Consider the following 23,494-nt stretch of genomic DNA (forward strand, 5'->3'; position numbering starts at 1 on the left):
CTTTCTTTCTGGCTGCCCTTAAGATTTTTTCTTTCATTTTAACCTCTGATGATTATGTGTCTTGAGGTTGATCTTCTTGTGGAGTATTTGACTGGGGTTCTTTTCATTTCCTGAATTTGAATGTTGGCCCCTCTTGTTAGGTTGGGGAAGTTTTCCTGGATGGTATTTGGAAGTGTTTTCCAAGTTGGTTCGGTTCTCTTTGTCTCTTTTGGTACCCCAAGCAGTCATAGGTTCAGTCTCTTTACACAATCTCATATGTCTCAGAGGTTTTGTTTATTCATTCTTTTTTTCTCTGTTCTTGGATGCTTTTCTTATTTTAGAAAGATATTCTCAGGCTGAGATTCTTTCCCCAGCTTAGCCTACTCTACTTTTAATACTTGTGATTTTGTTGTGAAATTCTTCTAGTGTGTTTTACAGGTCCAACAGGCTAATTATTATTCTCTGTATACTGGCAATTCTGGCTGTCAGCTTCTGTATTATTTTATCATAATTCTTAGCTGCTTTGCACTGGGTTACAGTATGTTCCTTTAGATCAGCAAAGTTTGTTATTATCTACTTTTGAAGCCTATTTGTATCATTTCAGCCATCTAAGTGTCAGCTCAGTTCTGAGCCCTTAATGTAGAGGTGTTGCAATCATTTGGAGAAGGGGCATTCTGTATTTTTGATTTTTCAGCATTTTTGTGTTGATTTTTTCTCATCTTTTTGGGTTTTTCTACCTTCAGTCTTAAGGATTGCTGACCTTTGAATGGGTTTTTTGTGGGATCTTTTGTATTGATGTTGTTTTCTGCTTGTTCTTCTTTTAATAGACCACACTTCTGTAGGTCTGCTGCAGTTTGCTGAGGGTCCACTCTATACCCAAGTTACCTTAGATTTTCCAGTACCTGCAGGTATCATCATTGAAGGCTGTGAAACAGCAAACATGGAAGCCTCCTCCCTCTGGAAGCTCCATCCTGGGGGAGTACTGATTTGTTTCCAGCTTGAACATTCCTTTAGGAGGTGGCTGGAGACCCCTCTTGGGAGGTCTCACCCATTCAAGAGGAATAGGATCAGTAACCTGCTTAAAAGAAGCTGTCTGGCCAGGCATGGTGGCTCACACCTGTAATCCAGCATTTTGGGAGGCTGAGGTGGGCAGATCACCTGAGGTCGGGAGTTTTAGACCAGCCTGGCCAACATGGCAAAACCCCATCTCTAGTAAAAATACAAAAATTAGCTGGGTGTCATGGCAAGCACCTATAATCTCAGCTACTTGAGGGATTGAGACAGGAGAATCGTGTGAACCTACGAGGTGGAGGTTGCAGTGAGCCAAGATTATGCCACTGCACTCAACCTGGGTAACAGAGTGAGACTCTGTCTCAAAAAAAAAGAAAGAAAAAAACCTTCTGGCTGCTTTTTGGTAGAGCAAGTGTGCTGTTTTTGAGTTCCCATCAGTCCTGATTGTTATGGATTCTCTAGGGCCCAAAGGCTGGAATGACTGAGAAGCCAGAACAACCAAGATGGTGGCCTGCGTCACCTCCCAGCTGCTTTGTCTTAGATGGATATTGGAGCTCTGTCCATAGAAAACTGGCTGAGTCCCAGCCGAAGCCCTGGCTAGGGGGTCCCACCCAGTGAGGAGGAATGGATCAGGGTCCTGCTTTAGGAAACAGTCAGCTGCGATCTGGCAAACCAGCAGTGCTTCACTGGGGAACCCTTTCTTGTCTGGACTGTTTGGACTCTCAAAATCCAGCTGGCTGAAATGGCTGAGTCCACCTAACCACAAGCTGGTGGCGACACCTCATCCCAGGTGCTCCGTTTTAGGTAGAGATCAGAGCTCTGTCTGCAGAAAACTGGCTGGGCTGGCTGCAGCCTGGCTGGGAGCTCCCACTTACTGAGGAGGAATGGATCAGGGTCCCACTTAAAGAAGCATTCTGGCCATGATGTGGCAAAGCAGCTGTGCTGCACTAAGGGGACCTTTTCATCCAGAATGTTTGCACTCTCCAAAGACAGCAGGCTGGAATGACTGAGTCAGCCGCACTGCAGAGATGGTAGCTGCCTTTTCCCCGGGGAAGCTCCTTCCCCTCTCAGACAGGCTCCACCCTGTCGCAATTAGCTGGCTGGAATTTCCAGCCAGTGAGTCTTATCCTGTGAGGCGCCATGGAAGCAGGGCCCTCGGAACACTGCTGCTGGGCTCCCTGGATTCAGCCCCTTCAACCCTAGGGTTGTGCATGGACCTGCCTTATCAGAGTTGCACACACCATTGTTAGGGATCCTGGAACCAGAGTATGTGAAGCTCCTGGGTTTCTGTGTGTGCCGGAGCAGCCGCTCTGCTGGGACTCCACACAGTCCTGTGTGTTGGACCCTAGGCCCAGGTGGCCTGGGGTCATGAGGGGATCTCCTGATCTATGGGTTACAGAGATCCATGGGAGGAGATTGGTTTCCTGAGGGTCATACAGTCATTCACTGCCTCCCTTGGTTGGGGGTGGGGGTTCCTTGGCTCTGTGTTGTTCCAGGGTGGGTCATTGCCCTCCCTTATTTCCTTCATTCTGTGTGGATTGAGTTATTTGCCGGATCCGTCCCAAGGTGAGAACCTGGATATTACAGTTGAAGGTGCGGTATTCATTCACCCCTTTCATTTCTCTGTGTGAGTGCTGTGGACTGCAGCTGCTTCTAAATGGCCATTTTTGCCCCGTCATGTAATTCATTCAACTTTGTATCCTTTGTCCTTTACTCTTTGGGGAGAAAATTTTCAAAATAAATATTTTAAAAATACAGAATGTACTTCAATTATTCAGCCTACCTTTTACATATACTTTACCAACATCCTTTAAAAAGAGAGAACCAGTTTTCTATTATTTAACATATATTCACATTACTTAAACCGTACACATTAGAAATAATGAAAAATAATTATGAATATTCAGTAAAATTTATAAGATCTAGAAGGCATTAAATTGCCTTAGTATGTTTTCTGCTGTAATCAAACCCAGGTTCAGCTGCCCACTGCTTGAAAGCCAGACAGGAAACATAAGGGTTAGTGGGAAGGAAAGCAGATTTATTTGGAAAGCCAGAGAGTTAGCAAACTGAGCAGACGGTGGACTGTAATCGTGAATTAGTTCACCATCATCTCTAAGATGCATGATTGTAAAAAGTGGTGTGTATATTTTGGATATTTTAAAGTTTTACAAATATTTTAAATGTATGTGTATTTGAAAAATATTAATGCCATAATAAAAACATGCAGAATTATTTAGTTATATGCTTCTCTATGTATGATCTGAAAAAAAATTTTAATTTACTGTAAGTGTTTTAAAGGGAAACTTGGTATAGGAAACATACAGGAGTGGCATAGGGTGCAGAGTCTGTGTGTCTTTGTTCCAAAGGCTTATCTTGGGTAATCATCCATCTGGATGTAAGTATGGCGTTATTTTGACTTCAGCCCCATGGTGGTAGACTTAATTTTTTGCAACTCCCCTTAAGAAGGAGGTTTCCTGAATCAAAGCTCCATTCCTGGTTTGTTTTGAGATTAGCCTCTGGAGTTTCCTAAGCAAGGATATAACTCATAAGAACATACTGACAGAGGGAAGTGTCTAGAGAGGGACAAAGGATGAAGAAGGGGTGAAATGGGAGGGAAAGAAGATTAAAATACACTTTTAAAAATGAGGTTGCGGTTATATTCCTTTTACTTATAATATATTGTTGTATTTCCAAGTTTCTAAAATTGCAGGCCTTTGTTATTTACCTAATTATTTTTTAGCCAAATATGTTTATAAAAACTTTAAACATTTTCATGATTTTAGAGTGCAGACTTGGACACAGGCAAATATGTGAACAGCAAATAGTAACTTTTCTTAGAATTTTCCTAACTCTACTTTGATTTTTAAAGTTCTGCAAGTGAAATTAGTTATAACAGATTTCTCTTGTAATTGTAAGTTTCATTAACACCATATAAGAAATGGGAAAGTAAGAAAGATTCATGATCAAACTGCAAATCACTGTGAAAGTACAAGACAGTTTAGAATATTAGAGTTTCTTAGAAGAATAATTTAGTTTTAAATTTTAAGGACACAGAGTAAGTTTATTATTGTAAATTTTCAAGTGAAATAGGAAAGTTTTATATGTGACACAAATAGTTGTGAATTGAGGAATAAGAGAAGAGAGTATGGTATTGAATGTGTTTTGGGTAACATAAAGAACATGATGATTATCCCATTATGTAAGAAGAAATGACCAAAGGATAGTTGTCATTATTTGGAAGAAATGGCTTTGGTATTTTATGACTCAATTTTTGTAACAATTGATGAAAAAGGCCCTGAAGTGATTTAAGGTAATACAGTTATTTACTGTACCAAATAAATGAGTTTGAGATTTATTACAACCAAAATCATATTATTTACTGATATTTTTACAAATGTCAGAAAATTATGGCATTTTTGGTTTTTACACATTCTGCCTCTCTTACACACACACACACACACACACACACGCACCCTTTTTAGGGAGTTTGATTTTCTTGAAACAGCTGAATTTATGCAAGTAATTTTTTTCAAGGAAAGAACTTTTGTAAAATGAGTCTTAAGTCAGTTATATGAACTTCATAAGGATCAATAACAATTTGAAATATTTTCTTCAACAAGCTGAAGACATAAATGTTACTTACATCCAAATAATCCACTAATTATAAAGCTTTAGATATACATCACTGCTAGTAGTTACACAAAGGCTGAGGTCTGTATGTTCATAGGTTTTTATCATAGACAGCTGTCTCTAACCACACTTTGAATTGAGCATGTTTTCTGATTATTCAGTGTTAAATTATTTTTGTTAATTGTCTACAATATTATGTTGAACACTTTCACATTAGAAGTTTCTGTCATTAAAAATAGTCTTTTCCCTACAATATCATATTTTTCATGCTAAAATAATGTATCAAGAGAGTTTCATTTTAAAAATATGAAATACATTGTTCTGTTCTAATGGGTTTTATTCACAGGGATGAGTAAATGTGAACATATTTAAGCTACAAAGAACGCTGTTCGTAAATAGACTACTTCTCTTTGACTGAATAGACCATTTTTATTTTAACTTAATGTCCTGGGAGGTAGTATCAATTTCTGTCAGATTTTTATTCCTTGCAGATTTAATCTTCATTTCTGTTTTTAGAGTTTATTCTTTATGATCCATTTTTATTTTACCTTATACCATTATTATTAAATAAATATTATTAGCACATTTGGTATTTTTTATTTTAGTTGTAAATTACCACTTTTATAAGTGATAATTTGTTTTCAGAACTATTTTTTCTAACATACCTTATTAACCATGGTTTTAAAATAATCAAATACAAATTTCTAGAATTATCAGACAAAACATACAGAGCAGAAATAATTGTTTTTATTGGTTTTGTGTTTTGTTAAGCAAACTACCTATTGGTTATAAGTTTACTGTATGTATAACTATGTTATAGTAATATGGTAAGTGGCTACAGGAATATTTGTAAAAATTATATTATTTATGTTATTTACAATAGTTTCAAGTAGTAGTGGTTTATATAAAATTATAAATTAAGAGGGGATAATTAGAAAGTCCAATGAAATTTAAATAAATATTCACAAATTAAGTACCATAAAATACTCAATTCAAATGTCCTTTTCACGAAAGAGTGTCAATCCTAAATATGAAAACAGAGTTAGAAAAAACATCCTTTATGTATGATAGCTTTAAATATTACCTTTCTCCTAACATTATAAAATTATCTTCTCCATTACTTGTTTTCAATATACTAACATTATAAAGAAATGGAAATGTGATATTTATATTTTATATTCACTTTCAATCATAATATACAGATTCAAATACTGTTTCTCTAATGTCTACCCAAGCCTTGTACAAGTTTAAATGATCCAGTAACACTAAGAGCATTTAGATTAATGGTTACTGTTTTAGCAACCTCTCTTCTTTGAATACTTACTACCATGTTCATTTTCACTAAATCTGAAGACAATACTCTAACAACATTTTAATATATTTTAGAAATAAACTATAACTAAATTATCAGTAGGTTAACTACTTGAAAGATAGCCAATACTGTGAAAAAATAAAATAAAAATATATTTTTATCTTCCAATTAATGACTGATTATTTGAACAAATTAAGAATGATTAATAATTTCAGGATATAATATTATCTTTCTCATTCCAGGTTAAAAATATAATTTGTGATATTTTAATTTTGATTAAACATTTACACATATTTTAACTATTATGTAAATATATTTATATGACATATATAAAACTACTATAGATATTCTACATGGACATACTTCCTGTTATGTAATTCATTTAATATATTCTAGATTTTAAAAGAGTATATTTAAATAGTTTTGAAAATATAATATATAAATATAGTATATTAAAAATTCCAGATTGTTGTGAAGCATCATATTTCATTTTATATAAAGGATACCATCCTTAAAATTATATGTATTTATAGTAGTTCAGCTTGCCTTAAAAATTACATGTATGTATGTGTAGTGCTAAGGATGTTTCTGATCTAATTCACACATGCATATTTTCAAATATATCCTGATTTGAGTTAATTCAATGTATTTATATTTATATTGAGGATATTATTAATTTGACATGGGAGGACCCGTTAGTGAAAATGAATATTCAGTGTCATACCATATAGCACCTTCACTGTGCAGAGTTGCTAAAACAGTATGGAACAAACCTCCTAAGGAAAATTTGATATAGCTTTCCTATGCTTTTCCAGACCTATTTTCAACACTGCTAAAAGGGGGGAAAATTCAAGAAGGCACTGAAGAGACCACCTCACCAGAACCTGATGTTACTTCTCCTCTGGATGTACATGCTGCAGCTCCATAGGAGCCAGGTTGGAAAAGTTTCTAGGAAAACAACATATTCATTTATAACATGTATTTTTTAAGTAGAAAGATATTTTTGTGTGGGAATTTGTCATTTTAGGCCCCAGAGTTGAGTACATTAAAAAGTTCACATTTTAGTTTCAACTTAACATTTATTTCTTAAATGTTTTTTAAAATATCAATAAAAAACATTTGGCTTTTCAAAAATATGTTTGAAATGTAATAGTTTTAAAGCATGCAAAATTAGCTAATTAAAAATCATACGTCTGCTTTACATAAACCTAAAAAAAGAATATCAAGCTGTTATGAATCCATTATAATGATAGAGTATGAAGTTAAATTATAAAATTTATGTCAAAAATTTCAAGCTTTTTTGTGTATATTATATAACTGGCAGTGGGTAATTTCTGTAATTCTTTTTTTTTCCTCTGTACTTCAAGCTCAAGGAAATGCATAATATTGCTCTTGGTTTTAAGTTCAAGTTTAAAAGTAATAAGTATTCATATTTTCATTTCCTAAGCTTAGGAGAACTCTGGAGATACGATCCAGGGGATTTCAAAATGACCTTGAAAGGGCATTTTTTAAACTAAAACTAATTTCAAGACCTAAGTTTTATAGTCAATTTACTGTGTGATAGCACACCAGGATTTATTCCTCCTATCTAACTGTAACTTTGTATTCATTGACAAGTCTCTCACTATCCATTCCCAGCCTCTGGTAACCACTATTCTCTTCTCTACTTCTGTAAGATCAGCTCTTTTAGATTCCACATATGTGTGAGATCATGCAATATTTGTCTTTCTGTGCCTCAATTACTTCATTTCCTCCAGATTCATCTGCATTGCAGCAAATGACAAGATTTCATTCTTTTTATGTCTGAATAATATTCCTTTGTGTTTATAGATTTTTTCTTTATCCATTCATCTGTTATGTATTGTATTTTGTATTTCAAAATAGTTAGAAGAGTGGACTATGAATGTTCTCACCACAAATGTATGATGTATGATGTAATGTATATGCTAAATACTCTGATTTGACTTTTACACAATGTATACATGTATCAAAACATTATCTCTTTATTTCAGTCTGTTCCTTCTAAGAGCTTTCATTGTTTTATAATTTCAGCATTTCAGTTACTCTAGATAAAATTTGGATTCTACTTAATTTTACTTTTTCTCAAACAGTATTTTCAATTGAGCAACAGGTATCTGTGATTTTACCTTAAAAATATATCCAGAATTTGATTGACTTTTACCACCATTATTGGAAGCAGTCTGGTTCATGAGAACACCATCTTTCCCCTAGATTCATATAATCATAATATAAGTGGATTTTTTGATTCCATACTCACCTCCATGCCCAATAGTCTGTTTTCCTGTATAGAACTTTACTGTTCAATATGGATCTCCAGAGCTGATGGAGTCCTTGAAATGAAGTAGTCTTCACTCTGTATTGTCTGAATTGCAAATCGAGGCAAATTTAATCAGGAGCTGACTCATACATGATCAAGGTTAATGAAGTTTGTGTAAGCCATGCATTCGAGATATAACAGATTACCAGTTTTCTCAACTATGTAGCATGTGTTACCTATATTTTTTAAGTAGAAAGATATTTTGTATGTATACAAACCTACAAAACCCTACAAAATAAAAACACAGACCTGTGTTACTTTGGTCAGGTCACTTAACAATTCCATATGTAGCTTTCTCATCTGTAAAATAACTTGATACTACCTACCTTTCTAGGTATTTTTGGAAGACTAAGTAGAATGATAAATTTAAAGCATTTAGTGGAGCACATTAATTACAGATTTATATTAGAATTAATTGATGAAAATATATATATCTGTAAATACCAACACAATTAGTAGATTTGAGAAATTTATCTTAAAGGCTACAGAAAAGTTAAAAAGAATAAATATATGATCTTGTTACAATTGATGACCCTACATTGATACATTATTATCAACCACAGTTCATTTACATTAGGATTCACACTTTCTGTTGTACATTCTATGGATCTAGATGAATTTCAAATACCATGTGTCTAGCATTATAGTATCATACAGAATAGTTTCCTTGCCCTACATATTCTCCATACTGTACTTGTTCATCTCTCATTCTTACCTAACCCTTGGCAACCACTAATCTTTTTCTGTACCAGGTTTTTCATTTTCTAGAACATCGTGTAGTTTTATTTATACACTATGTAGCCTCTTAAGATAAACTTCTTTAATTTATTTATGTGCCTAAGTTTCTTCCATGTCTTTTCCATATGTGATAGCTTATTTCTTTGTAGGGCTGGATAATACTCCATTATGCATATACATGGGATTTTTGAAAATGGGGTCCTGTACCTATGTTGGATATTTTCCTCAGCTATTTTTAAATAAGTATAAAGGTAAAAACTGCTTTTTGTTTGGCAAAGTTTATCTTTGCATGACTCTTAAAATGGATATACTCATCTAAAACTTGGACTGTCTTATAGATCAGTTGTTTTCATATATACTTGATTTGCTTCTGTATGTCTTATATTTCATTGAGGAAAATTTCTATCATTGCTTGTCAACTACCACATTGAGTTGCTTATGATTCCTCTACCTATATTCTTTTATAGTTCATGTGTAACCTTGGTGTAATTTTGGCTATTTTAAAACTTAGGAATCAGTGGATTGTTTTAAGCTATAGGAAATGTCTTAGTAATTCTTATTGATGTTACTTTTTCTTTCCCTGAAGATCAGGAGAAGGAATATTAGACATTTTCTTGAATTTGCCAGCTTTATGAAAAAAAATTCAAAGTAATTTAAAATGTAATTGCACTTTGATAAAAATAAATACATAAAATCTTATTTCATGTTATTGTATAGATTCGTAGTAAAAGGAAATTCTTTATATTTGATTAGTGATCTTTCCTCTATCTTTAGATATGCCTCCTTTCACCACAAACTTAAGACTAAAGAAATGTCTACTTATATAGCAGGTCTAAAATAAATGAAAATCTGGTCACAGTTCTATTTATCAAACCAAACACCTGCACCTAATTGTCAAGAGTGTTTGCTAAGTAAAATTTAATCCATATTGATGTACCAGAGAATTGGAGTAAGGGACGAAAAACTAAGAGGCCCCAGAAAAGATGGATTGCTTGAACTGGGATTATCTTTACTCACCCTGCACTGTGTCTTCTGACTGTGTGCGTCCTAAGTTCTGAGCAACTGGGACATTGGGAGGTTATGCCATGGAGTCCCACTATGCTGTTGACCATCGCCATGTATGGTGTTGTGTTGTATGCTCTATATCTCTTTTCATAATGCTCAACAAAATTGATGTTAGATGGATCCTATTGTCTGCTGCCCTTGATTGCTAAATTAAACCGAAGAACACCCTTGCAGTTCTATAAGTGTCTAACAGGTCCAAGGTAAACAAGAATCTGACCCGGTGACTGATTGATAGATAGAGGAAAAAATTTGTACATTTTTCACGTGTTTTGAATTTAATTCTAATACAAAATTTAACTTAAATTATAAAAAATATTACATAAAACAGGAATAGCTATTAGTAGCAAAATGTGTGTAGCATGTGTAAAGACAGTATAAATGTAGCTGTTGAAAGATGGGCTGTGAATTCAAAATTTTGTAGTATTATTTAATATAAGCAGAGTAATTTGGGGCATATTACCTAACCAATGTATGCTTCAGTTTTTTTTTTTTATTTTTAAAGTTAGGCTAATAATAATTATGACATGATGGGACTTACTGAAAATAAAATGAGATTTTTATAAAAAGTGTATATCACATTGCTGTGTAAAGTTATCTATTAGCACATGAAATTAAATCTCTATAAATAATGATTGTGAGCATATGATATAGGGATACAAATGGGTAACAATTTAAATGACTAAGTAATCTTAAAAGGTGGAAAATATATGTGGGGAATTTATTTTATTCCTTAAATACTTGAATAAATGCAAAAAAAATTGTATTTCTCTACTTCTATTTAAATGTCAGTATTTTTGCTATTTTCTTCTCTGCTTTTCTTCTACTATTTAAACTTATTCTCTCTTAAACATCTCATTTATGGCTACCATGACCTTAGAATGTTAAATATTTATCAAAATATTTTCTATAGCCCAGTCTTTTTTTCTGAGGATCAGCACCATTTTCCTAATTGACTACTGAAAATTAAAGTATTAACATTAAACCTTTTGTGATCACAAATTCATCATTCATGGCTTTGAAGCCTTTGTGTCCTTACTTCTTAAAATTTATCCTTTCTGCACAGTGTCTTCTAACAGAGTTCTGTTCAGGGAGACTTCACTTTTAAGACTTACATTAACTTGTCATTATCTCAAGTTACTGTGTTTAGCAGATATTAAAGAATCTTGAAAACCTGGTGTGTGTCACTTTTCCAGCTTCATACTGCATCTTTCCTCATTAGCCTAATGTTCCAGCCACAATGTTCACTTTACCGTCTCGTAAGCATAATTTCTCATATGCTTCTGTATTCCTGTTAGAGGTTCTCTCATTTTGTAGTCCTTGGTTTGGCCAAAACTACTCATGCCCTAGTTCAAATACTACTGCCATGCCCTCACCTATAAAGTGTAGGACGTCTTATGCAGAGACTGGGAGCCTGTAACAGCCTTTGCACAATACTGGTGTAACCCTCATTGCCCTTGATGTTGTGAAAGATACTGAGTTGCGTTTCTGTCTGTCATGATGTTGCAACTTTATGAAATCAGGAACTCTGTCTTTTTCTCAGTTGTAATATATTAGTTCTTAGAAAAATCACTGTGAGTATTGAATTTTTAAGGCTGAACCAATGAAACGATGAAACAATGGAAGGTGAAGAGAAATAAAGCATTATTCATGGGTGGTAGTCTTTCAAAGATACCTTTATACTTAATAACTAATTATTTGTCAGCCCCTGAGCCTCCTGATTTTATAAAATTACTTTTGAGTATTGCTGTTTTAGTGTTTTTGTCCAAATTCAACTTCATCCACCTTTCATCACTGTACGTATTTATATTGCTATATACACATCATAATTGCCTTGTCCATGATGATATAGTAGTTTTCTACCAGTGTCTATTATTTCTATCTATATCTTCATTATTAAACACTGAAATATTTTATCAGAATTTGTTATTTAAGAGAATTAGTGGTGGCTAATCATATTTTTTAAATTTAACCCAGCCTTATCTTTTCTTCTTTTTCTGTTTATTGTTTATGAATTATATTCTAGTGTTGATTTCTTTGCTTTTCTTTTTACTTAGTTAAGAATTGATATTCACTGTTGACAGTGGAATTATGATAATGAAAAATATTTCTTTTTTTTTTTTTTTTTTTTTTTTGAGACGGAGTTTCGCTCTTGTTCCCCAGGCTGGAGTGCAATGGCGCGATCTCGGCTCACCGCAACCTCCGCCTCCCGGGTTCAGGCAATTCTCCTGCCTCAGCCTCCTGAGTAGCTGGGATTACAGGCACGTGCCACCACGCCCAGCTAATTTTTGTATTTTTAGTAGAGACGGGGTTTCACCATGTTGACCAGGATGGTCTCGATCTCTCGACCTCGTGATCCACCCGCCTCGGCCTCCCAAAGTGCTGGGGAAAAATATTTCTTATTCCTTAGTTTCTTCACTGTCATGGATTATATTTTCAAGAAAAAAATAATTGAGAGGCTCTAGTAGAAGGCAGGTTTTCTCCAGCATGGTCAGTAATATTCTGCCAAACAGATACTAGCCCATAGCCTATACTTTTTAAAACTGTATTACTTTTTACCTATTACTTCATTTAATTCTTTGTTCTAACATACTTTATACCATATTAGTGACATATGCCTTTGTTGTTTTTTATTTTTGTATTAATTGAAGATAAAGTTATTTGATTACTCAATAGCATGTTCAAACTCAGTTACTACTGCCTCCTAGTAATTACTGCCAACTCGGTTATTAATGCCTCCTAGTAAAAAGGCACATACTTCTTTGCTGAGAGAATTCAAGTATTTGAGAGACAATCCCTGACATCAAGATCCTTATGGTATATATTCTATTAAGAATATAAACTTTATAAATCATTTCATCATAATTCTGGTTTACATAATATTTTATAATTTATTAAATATCTTTACTGTGGAGATAGGTCATAACATCTTCATAATAACCTGTGGAAGCCATATTGTGTCCTTTATGGTATAGATATAGACCTGAAAGTCAGATAAATTTAAGCAACTAATTTGATTTTTATTCAAATCAGAGCATTGAGGCTGTGGGTTAAGTTATATCTTTTGATTGAAATTTCCAAGTTATTTATACAATTTCTCCTTTATAAAACCAGAGGACAATACATTATAGAGTATATTATAAATGCAAACTGAGTATCATAGATCATACATTATAGCAGTTGAGAGAAAGAAGCTGTGTCTGTGGCCTGCAGTAGTCATGAAAAGTAGCATGGTCTCCAGGAAGGAAGAATTATAGGAGTCAAGGAGCTGACTTACTAATTCTCAGCAACCTAAGAAACTGTGGTGTACTTAGTTTGAGCTAAGGGCAGACAGCGTGGGTATACTTAATCTTGACAGTTGGGGTTCTTGGAAAATTTAATCATTTCTCATCACCCAGAATGAGTACTTGTCCCCTTGTTCTCCATTGCACTAGGAAGAGACCATCATCATTAAGCATTCCTCACTACACCCATCCAGGTAAGAAGGTGAACTAGTTGTGGTCTGACACTAGGAATAGCTTGATAAGCACTGCCTAGTACTGTGCCTAGCACCGAATAGCTGTTTTCTAAACTTACTTTTTGCTATTGTTTGGATGTGGCTTGTTCCCAATAAAACTCGTGTTGAAATGTAGTTGCCCATGTAGTGGTGTTGTGAGGGGGTAGGGCCTTTAAGTGATGTTTGGATGATAAGGGTTCTACTCTCATGAAGGGATTAGTGCAGTTCTCGCAGGACTTGGTTCCTGTGGTACTGAGTTAGTTCTTGTAAGAGTAGGTCGTTATAAAGGGGTTTGGCCCTCTCTATTTCTTTACATATGCTTCTTGCCCTTCTGCCATGTTAAAACTCAGTATGAAACCCTTCACCAGAAGTTGCTTTCATGCTTCAAATTTGTGAGCTAAATAAAGTTCTTTATTTTTCTTTTTTTAATTGTGTTTTGGACTGTTATAGCAACTGAAAATGGACTTTCTACTATTCAGTGTTAATAATACTTGACCTTTGTCAGATGCATAGTTTCAAAAGTTTTCTCTCATTTTGTAAGTTGTCTGTTTACTCAGCTGATCATTTCTTTAGACAGAAAATCAAATACTTCATGCTATCTCTTATAACTGGGAGCTAACGGTTGAGATTACAGGGACACAGAGGGGAATGACATTGTGGTATGCCACAGTGTGTGTCTGTGAGGGTGGGAGGAGGGAGAGGATAAGGAAAAGTAACTAATGGGTACTAGGCTTAATACCGAGGTGTTGAAAAAAGTCTGTGCAACAACCCCCCGTGACACGAGTGTACCTTTGTAACATCCCTGCACAAATACCCATAAACGTAAAATAAAAAATTTTAAATAATGAATACACTTAACATAAAGAAATAAACAAAAAAGAACAATATCTGAATTCAAAATTTCCCGGATTTTTCATAGCCCATGTTTTCTGGCATATCATGACGCTAAGTTAGGTTTTCCATCCTGTATAGTATGCCAATCAGTGAGTTTATTTTTTAAAAAATGAGAAGTTAATTTGTTAATTCAGTTAAGTATTTATATTGTTAAAAAATAAAGATTAAAATTTACATTTCTAATTATGAGATCATTGTCTACTGAGATGTTTTATTTGGAAATTCACTTAGCATTTGTATTACTGAAAGTGGCAAGTCAATTGCCAGAATTGTATTTGTTTCTAATTTAAAAACCCAATATTCATATTATCATCTTTCCTTTTTCCAGTGAGATAGGCTTTTAAAATTGCCTTAAAAATACACAAATAGTACATGGTAGCAGAAAAATGCTCAAATAATACCAAAATCTACGAAGTAAAGTATGAAAATGTATGGCTCCTGCATACATTTATAGAAGAAACTTGACTTTTCTCTTCCCAAGTCTTCTTTTTAAACAAAAGTAAGCCAGTTCTATACTCTTTTCTGGTGTTAAAAGTGTGGTACCTGTCTTTTAGGCCCTTTTTAAAAAATAAAAATGGGCTAGTTCTACACATTTTTCTGCCTATTGCTTTTATCTCACCTGAGAGGCAGCCGTCTGTATCAGCGCATGCTGACCTGTCCACGTCTGACCTTCCTTCTTTCTCTTATACCGCGTATTCAGACCATTAGCAGATCCTGTCTAGTGAATCTTAGAATTGTCATCTGTACGGCTGCTGCCCGGATCCAGGCTCTGTCTCCTTTCCCCTGGACTATATCAATAGCACTGTTGTTGTTGTTTTGTTGTTGTTGTTTTGTTGTTGTTGTTGTTGTTGTCTTGAGACATGGTCTGGCTCTGTCACTCAGGCTGGAGTGCAGTGGCGCAATCTCAGGTCACTGCAACCACTGCCTCCTGCACTTAAGGATTCCTCCCATCTCAGCCTCATGTGTAGCTGGCACGACAGGCATGTGCCACCACTCCTGGCTTATTTTTTATGTTTTGTAGAGATGAAGTCTTACTGTGTTGCCTAGGCTGGTCTCAAACTCCTGAGCTCAAGTAATCCACCTGCCTCCGCCTCTCAAAGTGCTTGGATTACAGGCATGATCTACCACACCTGGCCTTTAATAATAGTGTTTTAACTGGTGTCCCTTCCTCACTTGCCTCAAGACAGCCAGCAGAATGACCCACCTGAATCATAAGCCAGGTCTTGCCATTCCTCATGGCAGAAACTCCAGAGTGGTTCCATGTCTTATTAAGAATAAAAGCCAAAGTCTTCCCAGAAGCCCACCAACCCAACTCTCTTTGAACTCCGTTCTTACCACTTCTCTTGCACACTGAGCCCTGTTCACACTGGCCCCTTGCTGTTTATCATATAAGCTATGGTTTCTCCCAACTTGTGTTTTTTGATCTTAGTCTTTCCTCTTCTTTTAATGCTCTTACCCCAGATTTTTTTGTGGCTTGCACCTCAGTCAGGTTTCAAAAATCACCACACGGGAAGAAGTGCGCCCTTACTATCCCACATAAAAGAACACCTTCCTCATTCACTCACAGTTGCCTACCTAACCTTACTTTATATTTCTTTAGAGCACTTTTCACCAATGATATTTTTAAAGTTTTTAAAATCATTTTCTTTCCAAACAGACTATCACCAAATAAAGGTTTTGTGAAAGCAGACATTAGTCTTAAATTTTTACTGATGCGCAGTCTACATCTAGAATGCTATCTGGCACATAACAGGTTCTTAATTTATATTAAGTGAATTACTGAATGATTTGACTGATTAATGAGCTACATTAATATCTATAATATATTTCAAAGTATAGATAAAACATAATTTGTCTATTCACCTATTGGAGATCTTTGTTTGTCTCTAATATTTAACAGAGTTAGAACACTGCTCAGTGAACAGTGATGTATTTATGTAGAACATGTTTCTAATAGTAGAAATGCTGTACCAAAGAAGATGAAAATTTTAAATTTGATGTGTGCTGACATGGTACCCTCTAAAAAGACATGATTTGTGTCTTTACATTACTCTGTTTTATCCATGGACATGCTATATATCTTACATTTATTTGGATTTCCATATAGTTTAATTATATGAATTTTATTAGTATATGTGATATTTGATATTTATTCATAATACAGCTTTTCAGTAAATATGCAAGGGATATTTATGGTTTTCATTAATTCATATCTTCCAAGGAAGCAGAGGGAAACAGTTTTTGGTGGGTGAAGAATTTCCACTGAAGTTACAGAAATTAGGTTTGTTTCTGTTTAATATTTGTACTTCTAGTGTTTTCTTAATTCATTTTTGGTAAATTTCAAGACTAATGGCAAAAATGAATGTATGATATTAAAAAAAGATACTGTGCTGATGCATTTGCAGAAGTAGACAGAAATTTAAAAATAAAGGTTGAGGTTGGTACTTTTTATTGGATAATCATTATTTTAACCTTCACGGATGGAATTCAATGACTTGAAAATATATATAATGAACAAAAACTCATTATCCATGTCAGTAAGTCTAATATTTCCTACCTTCTAACACATTATGCTAATAACTTTTCAGATGAATGCATTTTAATTAAAAGCAGTTGTTAGTTGAAAAGCATTACTCACAAGTAGGAACAAATACAAACTGTGGTTTTTGTGATATGAAAAATGCTTTGAAGGAATCAACTGCAAAATCATTTGGTAGCTCTGAGGGATAAAAAATGTTTAGAACACATCCTTTTTTATAGTTATATGAATTTGTATTCAGTATGAAATGGAATAAACATGGCCTCTGAATTCCTGAGTAAATATTTCAGCAGATCAGTGTCAAAAGGTTGCTTAATTGAAAAATGTTCCATAGTGTAAAAGAACATGAGATGAAATTTTAGAGCATCAATTTAATAAGTATGAGTCTCTTCACAAGTATATTCCTAAGCCTTCTGAAAAAGTTAACAATCCATAGGCATAGAGAAGTGGTTTACTGATTGGTAATTGCAAGAAAATTATCCCTCCATATTCTCCCCTCTTCCAGTAAGTTGTTGAGAAAGCAATCATAACGGACACATAGGTCATATTTACTAATCCTTATGAATGAATTAGAAAGTTTAAATGTGTCCAGATAGCTATGATCCATTGAATTGACTGAGATACTGTTAGCCCAGCAGAAGTCAAATGGGAACTATAACACAGTTACCCTAAAGCTGGAATACAACTGCCAGGTTTTTGAGGCTGTGGGAGGAGAACTGATGGACTCAGCTGGCATTTTCATTCCTTCTAATTAAAGGTTATGACTTTGAAACAAGAAGATGATATGTGAAGTGAACAGTATGCTACAGAGCTTCAAATTCCTTAAAGAGAGGCTGCTGTCAAACTAGGAAAGACATTTTACAGAGATCTGGAAGCATTTATTTGACAAGAGAATTTGATCAGAAAGACATTACAATGAATTTAGTAAGAGGAGAGAAAAAGTTGCCCCAATACACAAACCCTGTGATAGAAGAGGAAAATAAAATGTATAAAAAATCTGAACCAATGAATGAAAAATTAAAATTTGATGAAGTAAAATACAGAGTTAACTGAAAGTATATTGAACAAAGCAGGAATGTGCTACGTGATTTGGAAACTTTTAAAATAAGTATTTACAAGCAATCATTGAAGAAAATTTGGTGAACAGTAATATAATGGCATTAGTGAATCAAAATATGAGATTCCAAAAGGATTGATATCTACAAAGTTGCTGAGGATTTGAAGATAAAAAAGAGAAAAATAAGTGTTGACAATGTTGGATGGTTAAACTATGCTAGACAGAGGTTCTCAATTTAATTTTTAAAATTTGGACAAAATAAATGAGACTTCTCATATATGAAAACCTTTTTATATATGCAGAAGCAAGCTTTACTTCGTTTTAATAAAACTTGTCTACTTCACAATGTAGATAATTTGTAGCTGGGAATATATCAGAGGCTCAGAGAATCTTGTAACTGACAAGTATATTAGAAGTTACTAAATTTCAGTCAGCTGCTGATTTCTGTCAACTTAGCTCTGATTAGTGTCGTGAAAATAATGGAATCCTTGAGAGTAAATAATCAAGTCATATTGAAGTTTTTAGAAGTTAAGAAAATACGGGAAATAGAAAAATTAATAATTCTGTTGATTTTTAGCCAAATAAAGAAAGGTATCCTAATGACCCATGACCTACATGTATTGAAAACATATTATTATATGTTTCTTTTTACTTATTTGGCATTCCTTTTTATTGCCAAATACTGTTCAATTGTGTGATTATATCATATTTTATTTGTGCATTTATCAGTTGATGACATTGGGTTGTTTTCACTACATATGGCGATCCCCCCAAACTGAAATATTTGACCAAAAGAAATAGAGAAAATGTGGTAGAGCTGTGCATTATACCAACTAGCTTAACAGTCCCTGAAGTGGGAACTCCCAAGGAGTTCTCAGCAGTGGGAGTTGATAGGGCTGTACTTTACATTTTCCAAAAATGTGACTCAACTGCTCATTGAATATTAGATTCTTATTCCATGCTCTACGATTTTGTCTTCTTTAAGAACTTGCGTTTCAGTTCTGCCATTTGCTTAATCTCTCTGACTTTGGGATATTAGACTCAACTTTACTAAAACTCAGTCTTCTTATATGTAAAATGTGAATAATAATATTGGCTACCTCATAAGATTTTCGTGAGGACTAAAGTTTATAATGCATGTAAAGTCTATAGAACAGTGGTTTTATTAATTGAATAAATACTATTAATATTGATTACAATAACATTTATTTCATGATTTTCATTTTCTTCCACCACTTATTTGCATGATATTCTTATTGTTAGAGCTTTTATATAACCCCACAGAGACTCTCTATGCATTAACAGTCCTTCATTCCTCCAACCTCAAGACCTAGTTAAACAGTAATCTACTTTCTGTTTTTATAGATTTGCCTATTTTTGGCATTTTATATAAATGGAATAATGCAATATATGTGGTTTTTCGAGCCTGACTTCTTCCACTTATTTTAATTATTTCAGGATTCACCCAGGTTTTGTGATTCTTTTTACTTGTTTAGTATTTTTTTATTACCGAATACTATTCAATTGTATGACTGTATCACATTTTATTTATGCATTCATGAATTGATGACATTGAGTTGTTTTCACTTTTGTCTAGCATGAGCCATGCTGCTGTGAACATGCATGCACTAGCTTTTATGAAGAGCATGTTTTAGATTCTCTTTAGTGTATACCTAAGAATGGAATGCTGGGTCATTTGGTAATGCTGTGTTCCACAGTTTGAAAAATGTCCACTGTTTTCGAAAGTGCCAGTTTACATTCATACCAGAAATGCTTGAGTGTTTCAGTTGCTCCACATTTTCACCGTACTCGTTATTGTCCAGTGTTTGTTTGTAGGCATCCTAGTGAGTGTGAAGTGGTTTTATATTTTGGTTTTGATTTGTGTTTCCCTATGGCTAATGGTGTGGATAGCTTTTCATATGCTTATTAGCCATTTGTCTATTTTCTCTAGAGAAATAGCTATTCAAATTATTTGCCCATTTTAAAATTAGGGTTTTTTTTTTCTTTTGTCTAGTTGACAGAATACTTAGATATTCTGGATACATGTCCTTTATCAGATATATGAATAACAAGTATTTTTCCTTCTTCTGTGGGTTGTTATTTTCTTCATGGTTTAATTTGAAGCACAGATATTTTTAGTTTTAAAGTATAATTAATCTCTTTTTATTATGGTGTTTTCCTATTGATGTCATATCTTTTTTTTTTTTTTTTTTTTTTTTTTTTTTTTTTTTGAGACGGAGTTTCGCTCTTGTTACCCAGGCTGGAGTGCAATGGCGCGATCTCGGCTCACCGCAACCTCCGCCTCCTGGGTTCAGGCAATTCTCCTGCCTCAGCCTCCTAAGTAGCTGGGATTACAGGCACGCGCCACCACGCCCAGCTAGTTTTTTGTATTTTTAGTAGAGACGGGGTTTCACTATGTTGACCAAGATGGTCTCGATCTCTCGACCTCCTGATCCACCCGCCTCGGCCTCCCAAAGTGCTGGGATTACAGGCTTGAGCCACCGAGCCCGGCCTGATGTCATATCTAAGAAATCATTGACTAATCCCAGTGACAAATATTTAGTCCCATAAATTCTTTTAAGATTTTTGTAGTTTAGCTTTTATATTTAAGTCTGTGAACCATTGTTCATTAATTTTTGTGTATAGTGTAAGAAAGGGGTCTGACTCATTTTTCTGCATGTGGATATCCAGTTGTCCTGATTTTTTTCAAGAATAAATACATTGCTTATGAAATAGAAAAAAAAATCAAAACCAAACAAAGAAAAAGACAAAAGAGAGAACCATTTCTGCTTGGAAAGATTAGGGAAAACCTACTTAATATGTACTATTTGATAGTTTCCCAAAGTATCAATAGAATTTGGATAAGCAGAGAAAAATATTAGAGCAAGAGAATTATAGGCATAGCTGGAAGAGAGAAAGTACCAAAAAGTTAAAATAACTATTTCATTTTGGCATTAGTATACAGAGAACCTGGAACCTAACCATAAACACACCCTGAGAAAGTGATACAAGTACAAGGAATGTCTTTGGGAAATGTCTCGGAATTATTTTACCCTGGAGGCAAGTGAGCTGGTACATTTATGCACCAGTTCTTTAGAGTATTTTGGTTAAGGACTATTTTGAGATATGTGGCCTACATTTAGTTGATGTGCTTGGCGTCTGAGATCTGATACAGAGTAGAAAGTGGCCTTGGAGGTGAGAGCCATTAATGGGGTTGTAGTGAGTATCCTCACCCTCTTGTCTAAGCTTATTTCTGGGCACATCGCGATCTGTTGGCCTGTTCCAGAGATCTCTGTGCCTCAGGACTCCCTGGTTGCGACCCAAGCATGTCTGCCTATTTTGCCACTTTTGGCAATTGCATCAACCTTCCCTCTTATAGTTACATGTTGCCATCTGGCCTCTGCTATTCTTAAACCTCATCATTTCTACTGAAACTAGGGAACCATTTCATAAGCAGATCCTACCCTAGTCTTCAAATATAGTCTACAAAGTACAAAAATGAGTTTTCATGATGGAGTGTTCTCATTAGCACATTTATCTTTTGCTTTAACGAAGAGATTGTCTTTAGGGCCATCACAGAAACATAGCCAGCTGGAGGATTCTCTAGTGTTATTTAATAAATCCATGCTACTGTGTCTTGGAATCTTTTGATTCCTTCATCAAAACTGTATACAAGTATTTTCTTACCTCTTTTATTCTAGGTCGTCATTTTATCTACACACGTCCGAGAAGCATACTAATAGCATATCATAGCTGACTTCAGTTGCTATTAAATTCTGAGTCATATGTGAATAATCTCGTATCAATCAACTCTGTCTTACCCTACCTGGCCTCCTATCCTTCTCTCGCCTTCCACTCATCTTGAGATCTATTCCCAAGCATGTTTCCCAGTTCTTGCCTGTTCCTATTAGCCAGGCCCTGAAGTACTTTTGACGAATAGTATCTTCCCTCACGATGAAGGGAGAAAACATTTATAGCTGGATTAAATTGAGAATTGATGCTAATGGTTGGCCTAGATGTCTTAAGAAAAGAGGGAAGGGAGAGGATGAAGAGGGCAGGTTTCATCTTGCCAGACATCTGAGGTAAGGCCTCTGAATGTCCCCCAGGTAGAGAGGCTACTGTCCTCTAGCAAGAGTGATGCAGTCACTTTTGCAGGCCCACAGGTTTTAGGGAAATCTGGGACTCAAGTTGTCAAATATATCTATTCATCTCTGTTGTATAACTTAGAACCTTATCTGTTGCTTAAGAGCTACAATAAGACTGCAAATTCATTATTCTTTGTCGTTTGGTTCATTGCACAGTCAGATCATGATGTTGACTGCATTCCTATTTGCCTTTTGGATGCAGAGAAAAATGTCTTTATCAATGCTATTATAAAAGTCTTGTATTTCACACCATGCTCTTGACTTGGAGGTCGCCTAAATTGAATGTGTCATTTTTTACTCTGCTTAGTACATTGATGGCACTTAATAATGACCACGGTCTTTATAATTTCCTTTGCTACAGAAGAGTAACTCCAATCCTAGATACACTGCATAAACTGGTACAGTCTTTCTACCTGTGTGATACTTTAGTTTACCACAGATAAGAGTGTTAGCAATTGAGATACTTCAGGATGTGAGCCGTATTCACCATCCCACTTAACCACCAGCAGTGGAGTCCTTGTTACCCTTTGGCCAGTGAGTAATACAAGCACTAAAACACCTGCTTCCTAGAGTAATTTTCATACCAATTGTTTCAGTTGCAGTTTCCCCATAGCTGATGCTGAGAAAAGAATTTTAAGTGTAGGTAGTTTATTTGGGAGGTTCAGGGAGCATGGGTTGGGAAGTGGAAGTGATACAGAAAACAGATGGCTGCAGCAAAGGGTACTTTATTAAGCTCTTTAACTCCGTGAATAAGTGGAGCCTAGTCCTATCAAGACATTGGAGGAAATTGCATAAAACATGTCTCATGTACTAAATTCCATGAATTATTTGCTGCGGACTTTTCCTCTAGGGATGTTGATTTCTCAGCACTTTCTGACCTGATGTGTACACAGAGAAGCCTTCTGCAGTTGAGAGAGAAAAAAAACCAGTGTTCACAGACAGAGCTGGTGTTAGAGCTCCCTGAAAGGTCTAAGGAAATGAGCAGAGCTCTGATGGCATCTCCCACAGAAAAGTGAAATTAATGTGAATTGGTGTCAGATCATAGACAGCATTGAACGCCATTCAAGGAAGTATTTAGACCTGATATTCTCTAAAGCAGAAACGTAGCATGATACGAATTGTGCTTTGGGATAGTTACACTGAACTAGTGTGTGGAATGGATCGGAGAACAGAAGCCAGAGTCCAGCGTGTTGTGGAGGAGGGATAATAATGATGATCTTCGTCCTGTTTTCAGTTTTCTCTGGGAATTGCTCCCAGTTCTTGTACTAAACCCACTTTTAGACAGCTTCGCCA

The 23,494-nt window shown here is 34.9% G+C and overlaps 1 protein-coding gene across 7 annotated transcripts in view; it reads left to right on the top strand.

Moving 5' to 3' along the window:
- Window positions 1-23,494, top strand: part of EPHA6 (EPH receptor A6) — a 986,592-nt gene that overhangs the window by 125,861 nt on the left and 837,237 nt on the right. Inside the window, exon 1 of one of the 7 annotated variants that reach the window (XM_074389179.1) lies at window positions 6,771-6,867. The exons of the other annotated variants lie outside the window; for them this stretch is intronic. Within the exon in view, the coding sequence (XP_074245280.1) occupies window positions 6,820-6,867 (48 nt within the window). The 5' untranslated portion in view covers window positions 6,771-6,819. Of the gene's footprint in view, window positions 1-6,770; window positions 6,868-23,494 lie in introns of those variants that run through there. 7 annotated transcript variants of the gene reach the window in all.

This window comes from Saimiri boliviensis, chromosome 18 (assembly GCF_048565385.1).
Source record: "Saimiri boliviensis isolate mSaiBol1 chromosome 18, mSaiBol1.pri, whole genome shotgun sequence".
Classification (NCBI taxonomy): Eukaryota; Metazoa; Chordata; class Mammalia; order Primates; family Cebidae; genus Saimiri; species Saimiri boliviensis.